The sequence below is a fragment of the Varroa jacobsoni genome, unplaced genomic scaffold (genome assembly GCF_002532875.2).
Source record: "Varroa jacobsoni isolate VJ856 unplaced genomic scaffold, vjacob_1.0 contig02703, whole genome shotgun sequence".
Classification (NCBI taxonomy): Eukaryota; Metazoa; Arthropoda; class Arachnida; order Mesostigmata; family Varroidae; genus Varroa; species Varroa jacobsoni.
Genome location: NW_019214868.1, coordinates 8,979 through 35,161, shown reverse-complemented (window position 1 = coordinate 35,161; position 26,183 = coordinate 8,979). Strand labels below are relative to the sequence as shown.

The 26,183-nt window shown below is 42.2% G+C and overlaps 1 protein-coding gene across 3 annotated transcripts; it reads right to left on the bottom strand.

Annotated features, from left to right (window-relative positions):
• Positions 1–2,163: 2,163 nt before the first annotated feature.
• Positions 2,164–24,585, bottom strand: LOC111272600 (myosin-2 essential light chain). 3 transcript variants are annotated; one of them, XM_022854159.2, is made up of 6 exons: positions 24,316–24,585; positions 23,889–24,032; positions 8,980–9,120; positions 8,381–8,469; positions 7,228–7,381; positions 2,164–3,301 (listed from the first exon to the last, which is right to left on the bottom strand). In XM_022854159.2, exons 2-6 carry the CDS (start codon positions 23,974–23,976, stop codon positions 3,273–3,275), a joined length of 501 nt encoding a protein of 166 aa, XP_022709894.1. In that variant the 5' UTR covers positions 23,977–24,032; positions 24,316–24,585; the 3' UTR covers positions 2,164–3,272. The 3 variants fall into 3 exon arrangements, with proteins under 3 accessions (XP_022709894.1, XP_022709895.1, XP_022709896.1); XM_022854160.2 differs by having other exon boundaries at positions 24,333–24,585; XM_022854161.2 differs by having other exon boundaries at positions 24,342–24,584.
• Between the last annotated feature and the right edge of the window lie 1,598 nt (positions 24,586–26,183).

The window sequence follows — 26,183 nt, the reverse complement described above, 5'->3', positions numbered from 1 at the left end:
TGGGTGCTTGTTCTTCACGAAGTGATTTATGTCTTGCTCGGCTTCGGTCCAACAAAAGGTGGCTGGTTCCAGTCAGGAGTCATTCTGTCCTACTACCATCCATTCGTCCTTATACATAGTAAAATCAAAGCAATTAGGAACAATTTTAACAATAAACAATAGTCGGCAAGACTTCAGAATAACTAGCTTTTTTATGTCGCTCTGAATACAGACGAATTCGGGCTGTATATGCTACACTATCCTCAAGCAAGTTTTTCCGTTGAAAATACCCGCCCAACCGTAGCTAACATCAATGCAGCTCATCTTGTCCAACCTTAAGCATAATTATGCTACTCGTAAGCCACACCGATCAATTGAAAATAGACTTGTCTCGACGTTTTTTTTTGCATTGAGTTCGTACCTAGGAGTGACAATTTAACATTATGTAAATCAATTATGTGTACCGATATTAGCCCTATCTGCTCAGATCTAGCGGCGATCATAACGTGGGTAAGAAGTGGGTCCTTATCGTTTTCTATATTAGCACTCTTTCAAATTTCAAAATTTACGCAAATTTAGATGCGATTTCTTCTAGCGACCTCTTCTAATTGTTGTATTGCTCAAAATCACAAGCCAGAGCACGCTCAGAGCAGAATTCTCGGTTAGAATCGTACCGGTAAGAATCGTACTGTTATTAGGATTATTATTATTAAATAACATAAAACGAGTAAAACTGATGACCCAACGATTTCTTTCGCTGACTCAGCTTATTCACAGGTAAATTTTCAAAAAGTCCTTTCTACCTATTTTAACCCTATCTATGTTCTATGTTCATCATTTTCTACTTATTCAACAGTTATCTATCTTGGCAAATAATAAAGTCGACCGTTTATTTATTTTTGTCTATCTATTATTTCAACACACCATTTTAATGGGTGCGGAGAAGGCTGTATATACATATATACAGAGTGGTGCGTTTAAAATGAAGGAGGTTTTGGCGGGCTGTGTGCTGTAACGGGCATACGTTTATTCGTTCCTTTTAGCACCATGAGAAAGCCCGTTCCTTCTAGAACAAAACATCAAAGTCGTGACGGCAAACAGCGGTGCGTCGTTTTCAGAATTTGAGCGAAGGTCAGCTAATAACCAATCTATGGATGGACTGGACGAAGCCCTGTCAAAATTAAAAATTTCCTTTTTTTTTCTGGTCTCAACGGTCTATTGCCAGTTTTCATGCGGCTTCTGAAAAATCTTAGGCAAACCTTTATGAGGCAAACCGGCAAAAACATGACTTCAAGGGTTTAAAAATTTATAAAAATGGCCCAAAAAGCCTTTCTAATGCACCTAAATTTTTGCTATAAAAATCAACAGGTGCTTTAGAGAGAAGAATATCAGTTGCCAATTTAGTCGCCCAGGTACGCTCCGATGGTTGGTTTTTTTGAGACTTTTACACCTTACGAATTTTCTAACGTTTTGAGCTTTTGCATTTTTCAAACTTTAAGCTTACAGTTAGCTCAAAATTTAGTTTGTTTGAAATGTTTGTATGCGTACCGTGCTGCACTTCAATGGGTTAACACCTATTAGTGTCGCCTGACATACGGTTTCTGTCAAAAAAGTATCTGTAGATTAACTGAGAAATATAATAAACATGACTAGCGAGTGGTTTACTTCCTCAATCGAAGCTGCTATAATAATACATGGTGATTACATTCAATAAGCGTGACCGTGATAATGATACTTTAAGCACATACAGATAATTTCGTTCGAATATATGAGTCTGTTTAGATAATACCTTAGGAATAAGGCATGAAAAAATTCTCAATTCAGGCGCGCCATGCTGTATATATATGTGTGCCTTAAATAAGGAAAAGAGTAAGTAATGTTGCTAAATATATATGAATGAAAAGGCTCGAACTAGAAACCCTAGTGACTATTTGAAAGCTACTATCTTCAAACAGCACTCCGACATAACTTCTGGTATTTCTGATTGGTTTTTGCTACAAGGTAATTCTGTTTAATTCTTGACAAACCGATGGTAAAAATGATACAGTTAACAAGAAAAAAAAAAAACGTTTCTACTGGCAATAACGTCGGTTGCTTTTTTTTGTACAAGAGCTTGTCTTACTCACCACCGTCCTGCTTTGTTCCTTCTTTGTTTGTTGTTTTGTTTAACTAAAGTACTTAGCATTCTAACTGCATAAGGCACCGCTTTGGTGCTGTCTTTATTGGAATAATTCAGTTACCTAGGCTATAAATTGCCTACCCTCAAAGATTTTTGCCTACCCGCGGATTAAATTCAAGCTGCTAAAGTAACGGGCGACGCTGTCACTAGTTCGTAACTTTGAGGGCCTGCATCCAGAAGAAACCCTTCATAATATGTTTGTACTTACTGTAATAATTTCCTTAGCAGCGAATAACCCATTCATTGTTACTATGGCGTTGACGATTAGCGTTCAGTTAGCGTAAATTCTTCACAGAACTTCGACGATACTATTACAAATAAATGCAAACATATAAACGCACATATGGATGCATATATATATATATATATAACAGCAGGTTTCGTGGGTCATAGCAATGGAGCTTTAAAAACTTTTGACTCATGTGGATTTTCTCTATTTTCACTCATCTGTGTTTTTGACAACATGACATGGTCGTAGGCGACCAGCATATCTCCGGGCGTGTGTGTCAACACTGATTAGCGAAAACAGCAGAGAAATTGAGAAGTATCGTTTCCTCCCTCAGGTAAACGGCAGAAATGTTCAACATACTAACGCATGTATACCACATATGTATATCCATTCGTGATACGAACGAAGTAGATATGGATGGCGCTGTGTGCCATTCATATCTACTTCGTCTTCAGAAAATAAATATAAAATGCAGGATGCTCGTTATAAATCATTACCTAAGACGCATAACCACCGCTCTACCCTTTACGGTTTTTGCACACATTTTTGTTTGGGGCAGGACAGCAAACATCTTTGCGTAGAAAACACAGAGTACCTGCCCTAATGTAATTCCAACATTAGTTCTTTCGGGAATCGGATGGATGCAATTTCTTTGCTGGTTGCTTCGACAACAACGTAAAGACAACGTTATTCTATATTTGTACTACTATTGAGGTCGTTATTGTTACTGCTGCTGTCGCTGCAGCTGAGGCGGTGTGGCATCGTGATACAATTGCTCTAGGTAGCGGTTGTTCCTGAGAGTTTCCTTCATGGCGACGTCTACTGCTGGTCATGGCGGTGCTCGTACGGGAAACCAGCGACTTGCGATGCCAGAGCAGACTGTCCTTAGCCGGCCATCACAAGCCGAACGAATTCTGCGAACATAAGAAAAACACAGCCAACATGGTATAGTTGGGTAATCAGATAAAGATATTTGAATAAAAGACCCCAAACAAAGCAGTAGATAAAAAAAAAAAAAAAAAGCGAAGATTTTCTGCTTCTCAGGCAAAAACGAAAGCTGCACAGAGAATTGTTAGGATTATCTAGGTAGGAAGGTTCCCTGGTAGTAAAGGGGTTTGGTAATTTTGCGTGTATGTCGCGAGGAGTGCAAAACATAGCTAAGGGATGCGAGTGTATTAGTAGCATCCCATGGAGGCCCTCTTATGTTTAAGGGGTACTGCTGACCGTACGGAAAAAAACTGAATGTCTAAACATGGTTAAATTACTACGAGTACTTTGTCTTACATACTTGTAAACATTTCTCCAATTAGGGTTTTTAAACAGAGAACCGTGTGCTTCCTCCGAATCTGTAATTCGATAATGTTTTTTGTCTATATCTTCATTTGAATGGAATTTGAAGCAAATACGTTCCCGATTAATTCTGTAATTTTTGCTTAGATCTACTAGAATACTAGCAAGAGTTGCAATGTATCTCCAATACATCTGTATGTGTTGTGTGGTTACTGATCCTTACCTGGCCGTTTTAGCCAACATTTTACATTAGTCAGTTCAATCAGCATGCATTTTAATTGGCAACATATAAGTACTTCTGACCAAAGCATCGTTTTTCTTAACTCCGGGACTTCTCTTAGAAAAAGACGTTCAAATTGCTCGAAGAACTTCGACCGAACAAATGATTCTTCAGGAGCGGAACTCTACCAGAGCTGCTGCCACTAGCTGCCCGGCTCTTTACCAACTTGAGTGCACTTTACTTCATTACTCCATCTAGCCATCTCACCTTTCTAACCAAGTTGATCTGATGCTTCCTTCTCAGACGTCCTGTTTCTATGGTTCTGATGGTCGGTACCCGTGGCTCTTTCCTGCCTACTAGGAAGGCTGTCGGTCCTGAGTAGCCAAGAAGACACACAGAAACGAGAGGAAGAAGGAGAGCCGGTTCTGCTATGACCTGTTCAGTTCGGCTCGTCTAGCCAGTCCGGCCCGCCCTAGAGGCAGGAATCACTCAGCAGCCGCCTCCTTGAACCACTCCTCGAACTTCCCCGAACCCCCCTCGCCAACCTTCTGTTGGCAGACCGCGCCAAGTAAGTGGACGAGTAGACGACATGGTAGAGAGGCAGGTCGACTTGTGCCTAGCGGTTGCCCGCGGTAAAATGGCTGGCGCAGGGCGTAGACACGACCCAAGTGTTGACTGGTGTGGGCAAAAGGCTGCCTCACACATCTGATGTGCTACTCCTCTCTCCTTTTCCTTCTTTCGTAAAGAGAGAACACTTTGCAAGTAGAGACCGTAAAGCAGAAACTGTAAGAAAGAACAGGCCAGCCCAGCGGCTCGGGACAGAAGAACCAAGGCTGATCGAAGCCGCTAGCTCGTGTGTTTGACTGAATGGATGAAGGGCAAGTCTTCGGTGAAGGCGGGCGTGTGCCATAAGGCGGGCAACGCAATTCGCCATCCCTTCCCGCTACTTGCTACCGTCATCGGCCCATGTTCTTTGGCCAAGCTATCTGTGCTAGTACTAGCTTCTCGCCCCAGACAAGATCCCTTTTTGCCTCCATCTAAGAGCAGGGTGGTGGTTCTACCACCATCCCGAACGCCTTAGCCCCTATCTCCGCGACCAACACAGTCCTTCCTGCTGCCACGAAGAAGAGAGAACAGCAGCAGCTCAGTTATCTCGCCGTTTTTGTCTCGCTTTCTCTCTCTGCCCCCAGCGTCTAGTACGTCATGCCTGCGAAGAAACAAGGCGAAAGCCCTGAAACATACAGGTTCGTAATTCCCCTTATGAAGGAAGGAGCTAAGCCAATTCTCCGCTTCCTAAGCTCCAGCCAACTAGGCGCCAGGCAGCTATCTAGGTTAGACGAGGCTTGACTTCAAGGTTAGCTGACGACCTAAGCAAGTAGCCTTCTAGTGCCGCCTCCTATCACGCTCTCTCCTATGAGCTGACAACCATCTTTCGCCTCTGAATGCTGCGGCTAGACAATTCGATGAAAGAGGGAGAGAAGACTAGGCGAGAGTTTCAAAGTATGGAGCAAATACTTCACTCCTGTACCATTCTTTTCCGCCATCTCTGCAGAACCCCTCAGCCTTATCAGAAACACGGCTCATGACTCGTGATGGTCTGCGAGTTGACTCAAAGCACCAGTGCTTTTCCTCTATTCTCTAGACCACGCCACTCGCAAACCGCCTTACTCAGGCCATGCCCTTTTCTCCAACGAGCTCGCACTGGTATCCCACTATGGAGAGCTTCCGCTACGATCTATCGATGTGAGAGAATCTCCTGTTAGCTTTTTCAAGGGAAAGTTATAGGGGTTAAACAGTGTGCCGGAATGGCATTGAGCATGGCATGGTGATGGCGATGTAAGAAGCACGAGGCAACTGGAAAACGCCGAGGCAGAGTTCATAAAATAAGGGAAAGTCAAAGAGGGACAGAGAGTCGCAGCAATGAAAGCCCCGCGCGAGAGAGAGCCCAGATCAAAGACCACGACTACTACGAACACATGTACACACAGACACAGTACTGCATTGCACTGGACTACAGCGACGTTGGCACCCAGACACGGAGGTTTGGCCGCCGTTGAAGTTGCTTCCCTCTCACCTAGCTCGCAGGCAGCTACGGAAAGAGTAGATTCTCCCACAACGGGGACATAATGCGATGGGAGAGGCCCCCTAGGAGGCTGAGGAACAGACTAAAACTAGAAGATTCAATGAGAAGCAGGCTTTGCCGCCTACCCTTCCCTCTGCTAAGCGACGTTCTGCCTGTAGACTTGGCTACCTTGGGCTGGCAGGCATATATACTGTAAATGCTCGTTCACACATACAAACACTCAGCATTGCCTACAGCAGCTGCGTCCCATTTCGGATGAAAACGAAGGGCTAGCCATATAACATCGATGAAGTTTACGAAAAACTTGTTCAACTACAACGAGAAACGGGGACATCGTTATTAGAAACAAGGCAACGCTACTCAACTGTGAGAGATGATGGTTGCTTGCGGCTCAGTTGAAGTTGGCTCGAAACATCACACAAAATAAAATTATGCTAAAATTATAATTATTGAAATGAGTTCTGGTCCGCGCAATGCACTACCAGCTTGTTTCCTTATAAAAGCATGAACACTAAGTTGATGAAATATTCAATTTCGGTGTTCGGTAAGTCGTAGGTTGCCCCACCCCATCTGAATTTCTAGTCAGCGTACGTTCTGTCCGAAAAACTCTATCGTAAAATACGTCGTTCGTGGCTAGCTAATACCACTGGTTAAAAACACTTTGATGTTTCACTACTGTGAATGACGTGGCGTTATATAATTGTCGCTAGCTAATTTGAGTGGTGCCAAAGACCTTTTTATTGAACTGTGTTGACAACTTAAATAAAACTTGACATCGGCAAGTTATCCGGTCAAGACTCCGTACCGCATAGTGTTTAATTTCCTAAGCTACACTTCATTGTAACTTTGATGAGAAACGTGTGCGAATTGCAAAAAAAGAGCTCTTAAGACTCTCCAATCCACAAATGGGATGTTGCTCGTAAACGAGTTCCGCTTCACCGCCCGATTTGGCTATGTTTAGTTAAAAAAAAAAACGCATAGGGTTTTGTAGCAACAGACACAGTCATTATGTGATGTAGGATTCTAACCCACGAAACCTGAATGCTTGTACTTGGGTTTCGAATCGGTTAAGGATTTACTTCACAGCACATAAAATCCTTTATTTCGTTGTTTGACACAAGGTAGAGAATATAACCTCGGAATACGAACTATAGTATTACATTGCCATCGGCACTATCTGCATCTAATTATCAAACCCCATCTATTAGTTGGATAACATTGAAGAAACGTTCGCACAGTGCGCTTACCCTCATAGTTGATGTTTCCCTGGGAATCCTCGAGGCCTTCGAGGATCTGCTCCGCTTCCTCTTCTGTGAGGCGGTCCCCAATTGAAGTTAAGATGCGGCGCATTTCCACGGCCAAAATAAAGCCATTACCTTCTTTATCAAAGTTTCGCAACACCTAAAAAAACATGTAATGAAAACAAAAATAGGTCATTTAAATAAAGTAAAGAATGTTTATTCGAGATTATAATAATTAGAGATTATTCGGTTTATAAAGAACAATTCGAAATTGAGAGTTTTTTTTTTTGGATAGAATGCAAAATCCTTTATAACCGGCTGTTGTAGTGTCACTCAATATGCGTCAATGCAAGTTACGTATATATATCAAAACGTAAACGACTCCTCGTTGGTAAGCTTGTACCAAAAGCTTGCAGACAGGAAACGATCATCTGGATATTACTAGGACGTTTATCCTATGAGTGCTAAATAATAAAATGGCGCCAGATAATTGCTAGATGTAATAGTATGAGCCGACGGACCGTTACGACGAAAAATCTTTACAATGTTATGTGTTACAACAAGCTCAATGTTATATACATACTAACGTAGTATTATGATTAATATGTTTTACATTATGAACTCAGATAAGTCCTTAAATAATCCGTCAATTACGGCGACCGGCTTGCCCAAGAATGTGGGTTGCCTTAAATAAATGATTTTTTTTATCTTGTCTCTTGTGTAGATGCTGCGGGTGCGTCGGTCATGGTTCAAATACCAATCAAGAATACGGATAGATCAGTGGCAGAGCTTCGTTATCGGGTTGGGGCGTAAATATGGGCATGCATCGCTTAACCCAATGCTAGGATTTAGCCATTTGGAAGGCGCTGTTTTGTTGAACCCCACTGTATTTAGTCCCTCTCATTCCTACGTATCGAAAATGTCGCTTTAGTATATATTTTTGATGTGTCTCACACAACTGATTAACAAAACCAATTCTACTGGTCGTAATTGCCAACATCAAACATAATCAGATAGAACGCTGACTGTAAGGAGCTGTAACTGTGCCGGCTGTAGTTTCGATGTCGCAATGAACGGTGACGTGCAGAACTCCATTTACGTTTAATGGAAAAGATACCGCATTTTCAAACTCATCACGTGCCGATAATTTACCACTTACCTCAACGAAATCGCCTTCGCTCGCGTCGATCTTGTGTTTACTGATGGCGTTCAAAATCGGCATAAACTCATCAAAGGAGATCCGGTCATCTGTTCGAAAGAGGACAAATGGACGATGAAACCATGTATGAATTGATTAATAAATAATCGTTACTGCGCAAATGTCCGGTTTAGCACGGTAACGCATTTTGTAGGATCGAAAAAGATAGTAGACCTTTAATTCTTAACAACTATGTCGGTGTCAACCTTCACCGACGTCGAAAGGGTACGTACGGAAAGAAGGGATATCTAAATGCTCGAAAGGTAGCTGTTGCGTTTCAGTGATGTTGTATGAATGATCTACAGAAGCTCTATGACATCTTGTCACGAATTGTAAAAAAAGATCGTTTGCCATCAGCAATTCAATTTCCACGTAAACGCTAGATATTGAACTAACATAGAAGCCATAGACATAATAGGGCTATACTGGGAGGAAAGATATTTTCTACGGGAACTTTGGTCTTATCGAAGAAATTAGAAGAAAACAAGAACTATGCAGACGCTGAACTAAATACTCTAAACGTTAGTAAAAATGTTTAATCCTAGATACACAACACTTACCGGCCTTATGGTCGGCAGCGCATTTCCTCAGGGCAACCTCCGTCGGATTTTGTCCCACGGCACGAAGAACGTCACCGATTTGCGATACCGAAATTTTTCCATCACCAACAGTGTCGTATAAATGAAATGCTTCTTCAATATCTAATCGTGTCACCGGCCAGTTACGAGATAACAGAATGCAAACAACGGACAAATCATAGTATCGTCATAGTAGCCGAATCGCCTTACCTAAGGCACCGCGTTGAACCTAGTGCTGTCAAAGCTAAAATAGTTATAACGGTATATCTTGTTTGTGGCCATAGTCAATTATTCGGGCGGGCAAAGAGTGATACGGCGAACAATGACAAATACCGTGAATGAAACAATTGCTTCATTTACGTTCCAGCTTCAGTTTTACGTCCACTTTTTTCATTAACGACATTTTCGATACATCGATCCGTACCGAGTCTGGCGTCCTAGTCGCGCGTGGCCTTCAATCCGTGATCGTCTTCACCCAACACTCGTGTTAGCGTAGTGGGTAACGAAATTGGCTATCTGTGTTTAGGAGCGCGTTGTGGTCTAGGTTCGAATCCGTAATGCATACACAGCGAGAACCTGTTTGGTGATCGTGTTCGACGGAATGTCTGCCTAACGGTGATGCCGCACATAAAACTCGAAACATAAAGACCTTCGACCAATAAGAAGATAAATTTTTCGTTCTAAAAATACCCTTCTCGATACGTCGCTGCAGTCCTAACAACAATCATGGCATAAGACTTGCGGGAAGTTAATAATATAGGCTTATAAGGAAAGAAACGTAAAGAACACTTTAGTTTTGGCTCTACGTTGTCGCATTCTACATTTTTCCTACAGCTTCCTATATTTTTACATTACCCATAACACACCGCATACGTTTTTCCGTAAGTTATTATTCCTATTTTTTTTTCTCTGGCCTTCCCTTTAAGATGAATAGAATACACACTCCGCGTTGTCTCCGAACGTAGCGTTTTCGTTACGGACGCTCAATACGATGTTAATATTGGTTTTGGGCAGAGCGCTTTACCCCCTTAATTTTATTCACTAACAGTGATCTCCGTGACTGGTCGATAAATAGCATATCGAACGCTACAAAAAAAAAAAAAAAAAACTATTATCGTAATACGGCCGCGAACGCTTTCACAAGATGGAAGACGGCCTGAAAATTAACGATGGCTGGTGTAGCACAGAGGGAGGGCGTTTATAAAGACCTATTGACTCATAATTGCCATGACAGAATCGACTACGTTTGGCTAATCGGTATCCAAATGTACCGCGCAGAATTTAGAATAATTTGAAAACGTTCACTTTCGAGTAACAATTTCAGTTTTCATCTACATACATAGCAGATACATAAGCACATTGACACCTATGTAACACCACCGTATAATGTATGAGCTAAGCATACATTTATATTGTCTTCGTGGATTTCTATCTATTGTTCACTGGTATAGACGTGCTTTTTATAAGTAATTTCTTAATAATAATAAAAGAGCGAACGAGATAATGGCTAGTTTTGTAAATAAGTAGCCCGCTCCAATGTACAATGTAACCGTTGGTGGATGGGTTTTTTGTTCTGTTATTCTGTTCTTGTTATTACAGTACCGATTTTGATTCAAGAAAGCGGCGGTCTTATTTAAATTATTAAAAAATCAAATAAAACGATACACGTTCAACAGAGCCTAAGCACCGTTTTTATGGCTTTTGCCATTTGTGTTGCATTTCTGTTTTAGATTTATGTAGGCATACGGGTCAGCAACGAAGACCTACATAACGGCCAGGTACCATGTGCAAACCAAGTGACAACGATATGTATTAGCCTGTACGTGCGTGAAAAATAAACGTAATATTAAAAACGTTAACTTCCTTTCAAATGATACGGCGCCAATTGAATACAACAACGTTCTTTGTTAAAGAAAAAAGTAACAGCGGATCTGATTCTCTATACTACGGAATCCTGATCCGACAGACTTCGAGTCGTTCACATCGTATATATTGCCCGTACAAAACATAGAATATACGTATTCCCCGCTGCTAGTTTACGGCGTCTAAGAACATTCCCAGATAAATACGAGGGCATTTCATAATTGTAGCAGCCACCGACTACATACGACTTTGTCGCAGTTCATCTATTGTCGTCACTTATTATGATTATACTTAGGCCGGCTGCACGAGTCCTGTTTGACCCGCACAGGCAGGTCCGCCGTCCCAGCTACACAGGCCCAGGCTCAATTTGTGGGTCCATTAAATAGTTTTACTAGAGTAGCAAATTTTTTATTTCCTATGTACTAGGACGTTTGAATTATTTAACGTAAGTCACATGTCACCGATGATACAGGCCTATTCACATGTTGCTGATTAGGGACTGTTCGTTGCTTTTCATAGCAGCATGGCGCAATTCGAGTTATAAAAGCAATCCGGTTTTCGTGGCTGTGTTTTCTATGACGAGAACGGAAATCTCTCTGATGCGACCCAGAATGGGTATCGCCGGTTACGAACGTTTCGTAGGCAATTGTTTGTCGAATTGGCTCCTAACGATTAAGACAGCTATGGGAGCAAGTTGTCTGCAGATCGAGTTGACGCAGTTCCAAAATAAACAATATAGCAAAAAATCGTCCGACAACGAAAACGAAGGCCAAAAAAAAAAGCAACCATCTGTTGACCCATCTACTATAGTTGTAGAGTACTAGGAGTTCATGGTAGATTATTAAAGCGATCGGTATTTAGCACGAATTATACAGAAATATGCAAATATCCCCATAATAAAATTCCGACGATGGCGAGAAAAGCTCGTACGGATAAGATAATGAAAATCGTCGGGCTCATCCAATTTATACAAAAGTCAAGGATGCCAACGAGAATATATCATTTGAAAACTATGTCATTACATTGCATTCATGATATGGTAACGATTGCCACCTCAAATCTAACAGTTCCTGTGATCGTACGAGGGCTAACCTATCTACGCGTTACTCTTATATGTTAAACCATTGATTTCTACCTCTAAACGCTGCCACATTGATCTCCGTTAAAGTTACTGCATTCATCAGTCTAATAATGTAACGTGTATACACTATTAAAAATTCCATACCATAACGGTTTGTCAAGATTGTCCCAGTGACCTTCATCGCTATGTTTCAGTGTAATAGAGAAGAAAACCAGCCTAGAGCACACACACTATAGATTTTGACTATATCAGTTACAGCCATTGGCGATCGATAACATCATACCGGTTCTAACTCACAGACGAATCTGCTACGGTTATCTTTCCGACAGATTCGCCCCAAGCGAACTGCTCGTGATAACAATCTTCAATGGCTAGCGATTGATACAGATTTTCCTTTCATTCGGTAGCAAGATGGGCAAAAAGCCAGCTCGACGAAAACGAATGCCTTTTCCCGCTAGTCGATCAAGGAATTTAGGGGGCCGTCCTAAGTATTTGTCATTATCAAAGATCAGAACGGATCACAGTTTCGGCTTGAGCTTGATGGCTGAGTCACCGATGGACGACGACAGACCGTTTTAGTTTTGACGAAGGCCGCGTTGCAATACTACGTCCACGGCGCGTGGTGATCAGCAGTATCGTGTGTTTTGAGATCTTTAACTTTGCCCCACGAAATAAGAATGTTGTATCCAAACCACGTTGCCACGGAATTAACTGCCACGGAAGGCTAAGTAAGGTACGAGAAATTTTTGAAGCTGATGTAGAGAAATGTATCGGTTTATTTTTGAGAGACACTAACAAACTGGATAAACATTCTGTCTACTTGGCAATCACGACACTTCCATCGGTTTTCTTCTATGGAATGATTTTCGGCTCTACGTGCGCGCAAACAATAATTGCTGCCCCTCACAGCCACCCAGTCTACTTAACAAAATACTATTTCGCAATATTGTTTCCCTGTGAACAGAAAAACTTTTATCCAAGCCACCCGAAATTTTATTGCTTCCTTTGCTATGCTTGTTATCAGTTTTTGTAGTCGTATCATAGTACGCTATTCTATATGCACATGCATGCATACATGCATGCATATATACATACATAAATACATCCGGGGTGGTCCAAAACATTTCAGTGTATAGTTGGAGCTTCTGGACAGAATCGAAAGCACTATAAGCAAGGAAACGCTGATCGGTTCGGTGAAGCGCGCGCGCGCGCGCGCGTTTCCGACCACTCGTCGTAGATGTGAAGGGTCCCCTGTTTCTTTCCATACATAATAAATACATCGATAATTATATAATGGCTATCCATACGCCTTCGCATCTCCCGTACTTATTCCTTTGCTCGTTCAACTGGGCAAGCTTAACGGTGCCAGAACTGACACAACAGCAACCTCTCGCTGAAAACTGCGTACCGATTAATCGTCGTAAACTCAAGCAAGAGCAATAGTTGTCTGTTCCGTCTGATATAAAACGTCATCGTTATCGTTATCTAGACGCCCTAACGAAGGCAGCAGCAGATCGAACCGTGGTACTACCGTTTGGGCGACAAGACAAACAGCGCAGCGGCCCGGTCACTAGAGATCATCAACTATCCAAATGGATCGTATCGGATCGGATCGGATCGGATCTGGTTCCATTGCAATCTGTTTCATAGCATTTGAAATCATCGACTCGAACGTCGCCATTGTTGCTGCGGTACTTGATCCTGACCACTGCTGAAGTCACAGCTGTCGCATTGCCCACGCATGGCACTCGCAGCGACTGTAGATCTGACCGTTTGCTCATTTCCATTTCACTCATCGTCATCATCAAATTCATCATGAGTATCAGTGTGATCATAAACAGAAAAACAAGTTCATTGTTATTATTATTGTTGCTACTATGCGGATAAGTTCGTCCGTTTCATAGTGCAGCAGCGACCGGTTGTCGAAAGGGACAGTTGTAAGAACAGAAGATTTTGCTATGACTTTTTATTTTCGAAAGGATAGTTTTATCTATCATTGAACCGCGCTTAATCGCGAATGGACCCATCTCGCGAACGTTATCAGCACAGCTATAAGTTCGATGAACTTAATTAGTTTGGCAGGTTAGTTAAGGGATTCGCTTGGAGCTCTTAACCAGCGAACGGAACGGACAATTTATGTGTTGACACTTTTCGTATAGTTGGCAAATCTATTTTTGACATTGTTCCTCTATAGCTGTGTGTTCTGTTTAGTATCGAGCGCTTCCTTTTTCCTTCCGTTTATCGGCTAGAGCACAGGGAGCTTTCGAGAGTGTTTGCCTAAATTACTAGTAGTGCTTGAAAATAAATTCAACGGAAAATGTGGCCTTCCGCGCGTTTCGTAGGAGGGCTCGCCTTGTACAATTTCGATTTACGCGACACGTTTCCGATCAGTGACCGCCAACCTTAATACGCGCTGCTCTCGCTGCGTTTCATACGTACAGCGTTAGATATATGTAGTTATACTTTATGTGGGACTGTTACATTCTACAATTATGGAATTTGCGCCTACGGGTTTCCCCGTTACTGCGTGGCTCTAAGATGATCTACCTGAATCTCCTCGTAGCATTTTATGACACTGGTAATCTACCATTCAATGTCCGACCGCCCCGCTGACGACCAGCATCTATTTTGACGCAGCGTCGCTTCGGCTTTTCACATTGCCGTTCTTGCAATCGATTTTACTGAACATTACGAACCGTTGGAAGAACAAACAGTTTGTTCAAAAGCGTACGTTGTTTGTTCCGTTCCATCATAGTCTGTTGAAGTTGCCGTTTCTGATTATCGTGAACGTTGCTTAACAACGTGAAATAAATAAAGAAAAATATTACTATGGTCAAACATTGCTTATGTTTCAATCAAAGACCCGCGCCTGGCAGGACATGGTCGCCGTGAATTTAGGCAGAGCAGGGCTAGAAAACGAAGATACTTATAAAAAAAAAAAAAAAAGAAATTGCTATATATACGAGGTCCGTGTTCGAAATGTCTGTATGACCAAAAAATGATCGGCTGGACAAGATTAAGCAGGACCAGGTCCGTAGACGTTAGCAGCTTCTGCTTATATGTAATGCGGCACAGTTTCAAGACGTGCGCATTTATGACGTAAAGGGTACACATATAATTCTATAAGCATGTAGATAACCTTAAACATGGCTGGAATTTTAACCCGTTAACCTGATCAAGCAGATGTTATATTATTGCGTATCCGTTTTGGCTGTCTGATGATAACGAGGCCGATCAGAAAATGACGTTTATGGTAAATATTATGTTATTTGTTGAAAGGTACGCTCTAGTTGGAATAGGTTAGATTTAAAAATAGTGCCATGTCTAGAAGAACTGGCATTGTTGGAAAATCCTTTTAAGCGTAAAGCGTTGGTTCTAGACGAAAAACTAACACAGCCTTCTTTAATGCGTCCCTTTTGTATGGCTTTGAACCAAATAAAATTATATATAAAGTTGTTCTTTACAGCATAGTATACATTATGTACTATAGCATTTATTTAGGCTTCTCCTGCTTTTCATTGGCCGAAACGAATTGGGTCGCTAATCAGCACGATCATTTAAATCGGTTTCGCAGATACCGCAACGTTTTCTTAACTGATCGAGACGCTAGGAACTTAATTCGGCGCATTACGATTCTACCAACTTAATTAGAAGTATTCTAGAAATCTCCTATTAACACATTATTACTCCTTGAAGATATCTCGCAGGAACTTCTATTCTCCCCTGTGTAGCGGCTTTCACGATAGCCATTGTACCGCATAAATATTTTGTACCGTAATATGTATTCGATTGACGAAACAAAAGTTAAAGGAAGAATAAACGTTTCGTAACTACCTATAACTGCACTGGAAAGTTAAATAAACGAAGGAAAGAGGTTCCGACGATTGCGGGAGGTGACAACGCGTACTTACCCCCATTGCGACTTGAACCAAAAGCGTGGCACGCACGGTATGCTAAAACTAACGAGACAGGTGTTCCCGCGGATACTGATCTGAGATAGGCTAGCAGACCATCACCGTGCCGTAGTCGCTCGGAATGCTTGATGCTGAGGTATGCCAAAAAGCGTTATTATTTATTAGATAGCACATTCGAGCATCATTGGGCGATATATTTGTCATTTTTCGGAAAAACCTTCGAAATATCTAAAATTTAATTAAGTTGACGATTTCAAGAAGGTTGTTTATCTTCTGTAATGACCCTGCTTACCACCTCAGTAGTCATGAAGGCCAGAGGTAGATGTACACCGTGAGCGTTGAAAATTAAATATGCATTAAGTGACGAAAGTTGAGTACCGATACAAACTTAGCTTAGCAAATACCTTATAGTGTTAATTTTGTTACGCAATGTTAATTTTGTTCAAATATTATATCCTTATACCCTCTGTTTTTTTCCTTACGAAGCACAGAGAAATGAGGTGCCTCGACTAGATGGTCAGTAAACAAAAAATCTATTAATAAACTCTATCACAAAAGCCCCCCTCCAGTGCTCGCTATAATTGTAAGTATTATTGGTGTTTGATTAAATTCAACAACGACGTTGATCTTAACACAAGGGTCGATCACTCTGCTATGTGAACGAAATGGCAACTGGCAATCTCTCTTAGTCTGTGCCCTGCAAATTACGAATTGCTTGCCCCTAAGCATCCATTCACCAGCCCTTCATTCTACTTTGCCGTTATAAGGCGTCTTCAACGTTCTAAATTTCTGTTACATTTCGGTTTTTCTCAAAAGCATTACAAACTAGCGGGGTTAAACGACAAAATAGCCGACGAACCAACAGCTGGTTTGTTCTCTTCCTGACTCTGCCGTAATAACTGTGGTACCCATTAGTTTCTCTGTTGCCTGCGGCGTGAGCTATCACGATCGTTTGTATAAGATATGCCCTTTTATATCAACTGTCCCGTCGCATCAATATATATACATATAGATATATATATATATATACATACACAGAATCAAACAGTTTGTGGGTGATCGAAAAATTCAGTTAGCGGCTACGACTTTCATGTTCTAGTTGACCTTGCAGCTATCAGTTGTTTATATTCTTAGCCGCTACAATATATATATATATATATAATACCATTAAGAGCACTGTATAAGATCCTTGACGGACAGCTCTCGTATAATATATTAATATGAAGAACCGACAGGCGTAATCGTAAGGGCGATGCCGGAGTGTACGGTAGGCTGCCGAGAACAATGCATAGAAAACGTCGCGCCCACCGCGGGGTCGAGAATATAATAGTTAGTCGTGCGCCCATCTAAATGAATAAGAATAATTATAACATACGTTGATCGGCGCAACCATAACGGCAGTAACCAAGCATCGAAATCGACCTATCAATGCTTCCGTAATCTATCACTGTTTCTAAACAATAAGCCGCTTAGCAACCAATGTAAATGAAGTTACTCGTTAGCGACAGTGAGCTAATTGCGACAGGATACGCACCCTTCACAAAGGTAAATCACCACAGGTATAACCGGGATTTTATCCTTTTTTCAACTCAACTGAGTCTCTATCAGTCAATCTGCATAGCTCGCATAAGCGACTACATAGCTTGAGTCTTGTCACCTATAGAAATCCGCTTTGAATTCATGCAGCCTGGTGTAATTAACCGGCAGAGCTCGTTTTTGCCCTGGGTGTTTTTTTGTATAGTACGTGATGTCAATATCTGTGTGTGCATGGGGGGGGGGGGGGCTGCTGGAGCGGTTATACATCACAGAAAATCCATTTGCTCCCTCTTTATTGTGGTGCTGACACGAAGAAAATGGGAATTTCCGTCTGAAGGACGGGATACACTATACACGGCGGGAGAAGATCCAGAAGCCATAGACTTACTTTGTCTTCGTTCGCTTGTTAGGCGTTAAAGGTCGCGAATGGCTACTACAGTCAGTAGAATGGCGTTATCGTACAAGCGAATAATATTATAGCAACAGACAAATTAGCAGCATATTGAAAAACCATGTGTAGACATACATCCATTCAATTGAGGTGGCTCACAGGGAACCCGGCGAGGGGCGCCATATTTGTCTACTACTTTTGCGTTAGGTAATTCCTTCGTCTCCGCAGCCGATATCGTGTTGAAGGAACAGTAAGCAAGGCATGGGAAGATAGATAAAAATATTCTGGTGTCTACGACGTTCGGTTCATTGAAGCAGATATTGAGAAGGCGAAAAATTAAATACAGGTTTGATCATTGTAGATCTTGTACCATCATCTACATGACTGTATTACTAATCTTGTTAGGCAACATCGACAGTCTTTCTGGGTGGTTTACTAGTGAATGCTACTAGCTGTTTAAATCGACCTCCGCTCAAAATCCCTTGCCAACAGGAGGTGACCATAGAGTCACAAGCGATGTGAGCTAACCGAGAGAGGCAATTTCATCGCCTCTACATTCAGTACACTTTGTAGTGATTTGCCCATTTTACTCATAGAGCGTATGGGTAAGCGAGAAAGACTGGATAGGTAGATATTATTTACCTCAACAAGTCAATATGTCTGCAACGATAAATGATAAAGAAAACATAATCAAATCGATTTATTTAGCTATGCAATGGCAGGCACCCTATCGTTAGGCACTGACAAGCTACGTACCTATTTGAACGACTTTCATACTTTTTTTCACTGTAGTTTCTATTATTAGTATCACTATATCGTGTCTATATCCTTGTGTAAATGAGCAGAATGCTGCAAACTTCATTGTGTAAATCAATTTTTATCAACAGTTAGCCACAAGTTAAACTTCCAGTACTTTTTTTGTGGAGGGAAAATATTTTGGCAACTACAAAAAAAGTAACTGAAACGTTTATTGCTAAAAACTAAGAAAAGTACTTATTCAAAACCTTCTGTAAAAAAAGAAACCCTACAGCAGCAAAGCTTTAGCAAGGGTTTTAAAATTCGTTCGAAAATTCAGCACCGTACTACACAAAAACATAACACAATGAAACAAAGTCTCCATTATTAACAGATCGATATAGGACCTTGACAATAACAAACCAGGTACTATAATTACGGTAGCCACAATAGAAGTAGCCATAGCCGAAGGGAAATGAATACAGCATTAGAACAGTGCCTAGTACACACTGTGTACCCCAGTCAGTTGCCCTGCGTAGCAAACTACCAAAATGCAAAAAAACAATAACTATCACATAAAAAATAGGAAAGTTCCACTGCAGAAGCTTTTGCTTCACCGCTTCTCGCCAGTTTTCTCTCGCCATTCCTTGTGCCGAAAACTACGCACCGAATTCACGCGCCAGTTTTAGCAACGACAGCGACAATTCCAGAGCGCGGGTCGTTTGAATAAGAGATTTAGCCCCTGCCTTATGCTCCTGCCCCCGTCAGCCGTCTGCTGTACCAGCAACAACAATAACGTGTTTGTTGTACGACTTATTGTAGTCTTCAGTGACGGTGTTGAGTCTGGGAAGGTAAAAACGCCAGGTGCATGGCTGTCGCATATGGCCATTTTATCATAGACACAACAGCCAGCATCTCACAACAGAGGAGGCCTGCAGGCACTGGTGATCTGCCATTGGCTGAAAGCTGCAAAGAGAACGGAGTTGATAGGACTGCGCATGTGCCATCACCAATTTATTGCAGTGTGGCCGTTCTTCTTACAGTCGTATCTATCCCTTTACGTCCTTCTTTCCCGTTTTCTTACCCACTTCGCACGTTTGCTTTTTTGTGCGCAAGGCATTCCAGCCGGATTCGCGCAGGTGGCATTGGTCGTGGGAGAGCTCGTTTTGATCTGAGCTCCGATTGGTGAGATCTGGCTTGTGGGCTTCTGAATACACTATTTCCTTTTGGTCGGGGGAAGCTTCTTGGCTACGCATGATATGCTGGTTTCGTTGTTTATCTAAGTAGTGCTATTGTCTAGTAGGGTGTTGTATCGCCTATTTCATACCGCCATAGTTTCCATCATACGAATCACGGGTGTCGCCGTGACGACGGCGGCGCCGCCGCCGTCGTCACCGCTAAGACCACTCACATCGTCAGCGTCATCTCGAGACGTGTACAGTTTTTGCGATGTATTGTTGAATCCCCCTTGGCTTCCTCTGGTCAAAAACAATCGACATAATAATGCAATCATCTGTCGTTATGTAGCAGTACTTAAAGTAACGAATCAACTTAGGAGACAAGCAGGAGGGCGTTCTGTTGGCGTCGCATTAGATGTCTGTTGGATCTGTTGTTCCTGCTGCCCATGCTGCAAGATAACGTTGTCACAATGACAACAATGGGTTATTTGGCGCTCAAACAAAAATAACTGAGGAGTCAACGTCATTATTATGACCACGTTACGATGAACGTCGTGAGTGTCGCCGTGTATCGGAAAGGTGCCCCGGTGTAGATTTATGTTGACCAGTTGCGAAGGTGACAAATGATGACACAGAAGAATAACAGAAGTACATTTTGTTTCGGTTAAAATATTCTCGTATAAATATATAGTAAATCCGGCCGATGGAATAGGCTGGTATTGTGTTAGTTTGCGTTTGTAAATTCTAGTTATGTATGGTTATAGGGAGATAGTTATAATTCGTTAACCAATTTTGAAATTAACAGTCACAGCATTTGAGTGTGATAGTCTATTATAGTTGTTATTAAATAGAAGAATTCTACTTATATTTAATCGTATCGAGCTTATTACTCTTTGGCAGTTCGACCTGTCTGGACCGAAGGTGATTACTTTCACCCTACCGTTCTCTACACAAAACAAGCAACAGGAAATAACAAGACCTCTATTTCTGTGCATACATCAACAACACGATGTTTAACTCATCAGACCTAATGGAGCGTGTGGGCAAGAACAAGCACGAGTTGTAGTATTCAATAAGGCATCCCTAATTCCAGACATCTACTGTTGTTCACGCAGGCAACCAAAACCGCATCATTAAGTGAGACGGCTAGTCAGTCCAATCAGTTTCATATTGTCAGAGCTTTCGCCTGTCACTGGTTATAGGGCGAGGGAGATGACCTGACGGCGGATCTTGAGTACAGTATACTGTTGGTCTATGATTTTTGAGGCCATCCTTTCACAGACCTAGAGCTAGGCTAATGATAGTAAATGTATACTGAGAAAACGATGTTTGTTCTTCCGGTTCAGAAGTTGATTTAGGCCGTGATTATTGTCGTTTGAAAACTATTTTTTACACCCCCCCCCCCCCATGTAGCCGAAAGTTACGCGTACAGACAACACTGTGCGGAAGCGGTAATTTTTGGCGGATACTACTTTTTGAGGGTTAGCAGAAAAGCTAAGCCAGCAAGACTAAGCATGATTAGCCTAGACAGCTCTTTAATCGGAGAAGCCTATGTGCGCCCCTTCCCTAAAAGACTTGCACGGACGCAGTGGCCTACAGAGGCCAAACGTGTGAGCCTGAAATCCGTCTCTTTCGTCGAGTGCGAAGACGCTCGTACCTGTGGCTGGGGAATGCATGGAAACATCGCATCGCGTGGCCCGTACACCCCAGGCGCCGCTTTGTAAGCGTACTAGTGTCTCACAGCACGACACCCCACAAAATCCCCTGTTCGCGCACGCCTACCCAAAAGCCGCTACTGACTGCCGAGCGAATCGGTGTAATAAATCGTCGAAGCAACATAAGTTCTGCCCGCTAACAAATACCCAAGACCAGACAATATCCAGAATAATTTACAAAATTTCACAATTTACAGATTAGCTTGGCTCAAGCTTGACGGATTTCTACAATAGCCGAATATTTGATGAAGCTACAAGCCTCACTGATATATATATTTTTCATGGTGCCCTAGCGAATAGGAGCGCGCCATAGCGTCGAATTTTATGCCATCTATTGTCGGAACTGCAGCTAAATACTGAAGGGTCCGTTCAGGTAACGTAGCAGACATGGCGGTGTCGAGTGGCGTATGAGTTGCGGGTTGGCCAGATGATTCGTTTTGCATCAGCCAGAATATTCGGTCGCCAACACGTTCGCGCTATTGCGCGAATCTGTCTCCTAATTGGATATCCAAAACCACGGCTGCCCGTGCAAGCGTATGATATTAGCGGATGGCTTATCTATGACGGTCTATCATGACACCCTGATGTATCGAAAGTTTGTTTACCTTACCTGTCTGTTATTTTGCCACAGCCCGAGTGTATAGGTTAAATCCTCTAGTGAACGCACTGTTCTGATGAACTCGCTTGTTTAGATATAATCGTTCGATATAAATGACGACCCGGTATTCGGGCCGATCTAATGGGACGCAAATTTTTTACGGATCATTTCGCACAGAAAGACGTCCTTAATAGAATTATGGTAGCCAATTGTCCCTCTGAGTCTAGAATAGAGCCGATCCCATAACGAACAATGTTGCTATTGGTGAGCAACTCAATTACTCATCGAATACAATTAATTGTTCCATTCTTTCGAGCTACTGAGACCCATCTATTATATCTCTGTCGTAGAGAGACGAACATGCTTAGCAACGGATACAAATATAATGGCTGAGTCATGACGAGTTAGCACATCTTTCCTTCACGATAGGAACAAACGCGTATTGTGCAGCGATTAAATGATGATTTTTAGTCGAAATTCTGTAAGTGGCCTAATTAGAAAAAGCGCCTATTGGCCTGTGATCGGTCCTGGCAAGCGATCGACAAGACAGGAGGCTTGCAGCGGAGACTTTAAATGGTGCCTTCCTAACTCGTCATGATATATGACAATCGTTATATATTCGGTAGAGATTTTTATGGCCGTCACAAAGAGCTTTAGCGCTTTTCGGTCGCTCTTATATCTTGCGATTAAGATTACCAACTAAAACAACAACAACAATCGAATACGAGTAATACTAATTCAGTTAGAAACAAAACGGTTTGTAGTCGACCGCTGTGAGAGTTTAATGGGCATAAATTTAGCTTAGCCGACGTAGCAAAACCCAGTTTCCGTATATATATATATATATAACTAAAGCTGATGACACAAACGCTAGTGTCATTGACAAGTGTTTTGCAAAAACTACTCAGAGTCAGTACGAATAAACAGTCCCTAGCGTCTCTTCTAAATACTGATTGTTTCCTGTTGATTGTAAATACTTAGCTGGACGTGTTTGCTCGCAGAGGCTATACCTTCCAACATATTTCTCCAAAAGAGCGTACATTTCTTTTCATTTCAATATACAGACGGAGGAGCGTTCCGTCGCCTCTATAATACCAATACCGCATTATTCGAGTTTTATAAAGTTTGCAATTTTTGTCAAGCTTCCGTAAGTTACCTGTTACGTATTACGTTTATTATTATGGAGGATTATTGAAGGTACATGAAAGGAAGCCCGAAAGGTTTGCGTCCCAGCATTTCCATCGCTACATTTGCTCTGATACACAAACACACAAATATTGCCCATGGGTGATTCAGTGGGATTAACAGGCATCGTATGGGAGAATCCGTGATGTCGAACGTCGTTCATTGTTCCAGGCTATCGTTCCATTGGCTTCTAACCTTTACAATAAACGTCTCTCATCAGACACTGTGTTCCTTCGGAACTTGGTCTTTGAGCATAGCTATTACGACTTACAAAGAGTTGAAGCCATTTTCTAGAGCTAACCAGAGTTACTATAGCAATCTGAAGGCAATTAATGGACTTCAGCTGAACTTGAATAACCTTATGTAGGCAATAAATTTAGATGAGAAACACTTGGCAATGACACACCGAATATTACACGAACCGACAAAACCATCTATGAGTAAACAGCCATAACGACTGCAAACACGTTCACGAAAATGCGTTCTTATGTCTGTGCTAAGTTGACATGTACTGAAGCTTGAATTCAAATACTTCCTGTTGAATAATGTGCATCCACGCCAATTTGGAAGCGCCTAAAATAAGTCAACATTTTGTGAAGTTTTTATCATTAATTAATTACTTTGCCACTGGTGATCTGGACAAGACCCTCTATCAGAATAGGAACAGAATCATTGAACTCTATGCATTTACTTACCGGGGGCGGCACACTTGAAAAATTTGTCAGCGCTTGCCGTATACAACGACATGGTGGGGCAAGTTCCTGGTGAGCTGTTGAGTCCCATACAAATGTACTCCCTTCAAAGCTGTTCAGGCGGCAGCAATGCAGAGGGACAATTGCCTAAACACAAAGCAGTCAAAATCAATCCGCCATTAATACTGAAGCTTTCTACACAATATTATTCAATGAATAGGATGAACTCCGGCAGCGCTGCTTTCAATGGCCTCCCGTGTCCAACCAGAAATCTAGCCAAACTGTTTAAGGCCTTAGCCGACGGCCGTGTTCAATACGTTTTGTACACAGCCCTCGACTTTTATTTTTAATCTGCAACACAACTCTCTGAGAACTCTCGCTCTCTTTCGTCATACCCCTTTCTCAACCTGTTCTCTAAACATTCACGTACCGTCGAACGAGACGCACGTTTGTTACCTGCAGTACACGGTCAATCTTTTCAACGAATCCTTGTCGTCCGGGCGCAGTGTGGCTTTGATGACGCTCTTCTCTTGGCGCCGGTGTAAATACACTGATCTGGTCCCGCGGGATTTGTCAACATACATGGGTGACAAAAACAGCAGGGAATGTTTTCACGTTAAAGTTCCTTGCTGTTCGGTCTACGTACAGCCTTTGACTATGACTGACCGATGAGTTTCCTTTGACGCTATGGTTCCCCGCGGTTCCCGCTGGTCGAATCGTCAAACGGCAAAAAACGAGGAGTGTGCGGTTATGGAGAGGAGATTTCAGAAAGGGCAAAGGTAGCGGCTACTGCGAGCTAGAGCGGCGACGAAGAATCGGACTGCGCCCGCCGGCCGGCCGGCCGGCCGGCGGGCCGGCCGGGTAGCTGTATTCTTTGCTGTGGGAATCCACGTCGTTGACGTGCACGATATATTTGTTGCTTTGTATGTATGTGTCGCTGAGGGTCAGCTAGCTGGATTTTTGCGTTATGACGCATCGCACTGTGGGATTCTAAGCAACAGATAGGGTATAGAAAAAAATACGGTGTTGAAAAAATGGTAGTAACAGCAAAATGAGATAAAAGATCATAGCCAGATGCGAAAACTGGGGGTTTCATTCAAGCAGCGCTGTCATTCTTACGAACAAGTGTTCACTAAGTTCTGTTGCGCGGCGACTTTTGTTCCCAAAACAGGCAAACGCTTTACTCGAGACAAAGTGTCGAGTAATTACATAGTTTGCACACATTGTAACAGGTACATAACTATTGTTACTATACGTCAGCCCTTATGATTCTTCATAAATCCGTTGACCTGTTAACGTACTAGAAAACGCATGCTACCACACGTTGCACCCAGAAGGAACATTCACAGGAATCCAAAATGGTGGAAAGTCTTGTTGGTGCAAATACCTTTCCAAAAGGACGAATGAATAAAGGAATTTTTCTCTCGGCAATTCCTCAACCCGAAATCGAACCAGCAAAGGGTAGTTCAATTTGTTAATGCCGTCCATTCGAAGGCAGATTATGGTTTAAGGTTTCCTTGGAGCTGGCAAAGGAGTGCCTTACTTGGCAGCGGTACCAGCGACCTACAACTAGGCCTATCATATTATCAAGGGCTGTGCAAGTCAGTATTGCTTGAGCAAAGTGAATATTCCCATTATCTGTCCTGTGTAAGGTGTGACCAATCTCGTCGGATCACGATCAATATTATTCTGTATAGGAGCATTCGAGGTTGTGGGCTGAGTGTATCCTGTGTAAACCGCATAGCGTCCCCAAATTTCTATCGTTTTTCGTGGATAGTTACACGAATTCACTCAGTTCTGGGTACATACCGTGGATAGATGATGTTATGGATGCTTATACTTCGAAGACCATCAGAGTGGCTCAGCGATTTCACGTGGGCCTTAAAAGAGGCCAACAGTGAAAACAGTTTATGTAGAGAATTATCATCCTTTCCTCTCGAAAGTTGGATTGTGAATAGCTTCTTATTTAGCATGTTTGCTACCTGGCCCTACGGATCTCCCTAGAGTGCAGTTATGGTTCCAAAGTTCCGTTACATTTTATATAGCTGATCGATAACAATGAACTCTATAGAGGAGAAGACGTTAGCGACAAACAGTACAAATACGCCGTCGTCCATACCCGTGCTGACAAGCTGGACCGATATAAGAAAATGACTTGGTAGAAAACCAGTTATTTGCATTTACAGTAAATAAACGTTCACTTATATTATTCTAACGGGGTTAAGTGACTTCCCTATTTCCGCCAAACATATAACTGTCAAGGTATGCTATTTTAGGGAAAAAAAAAAAAACTAATTG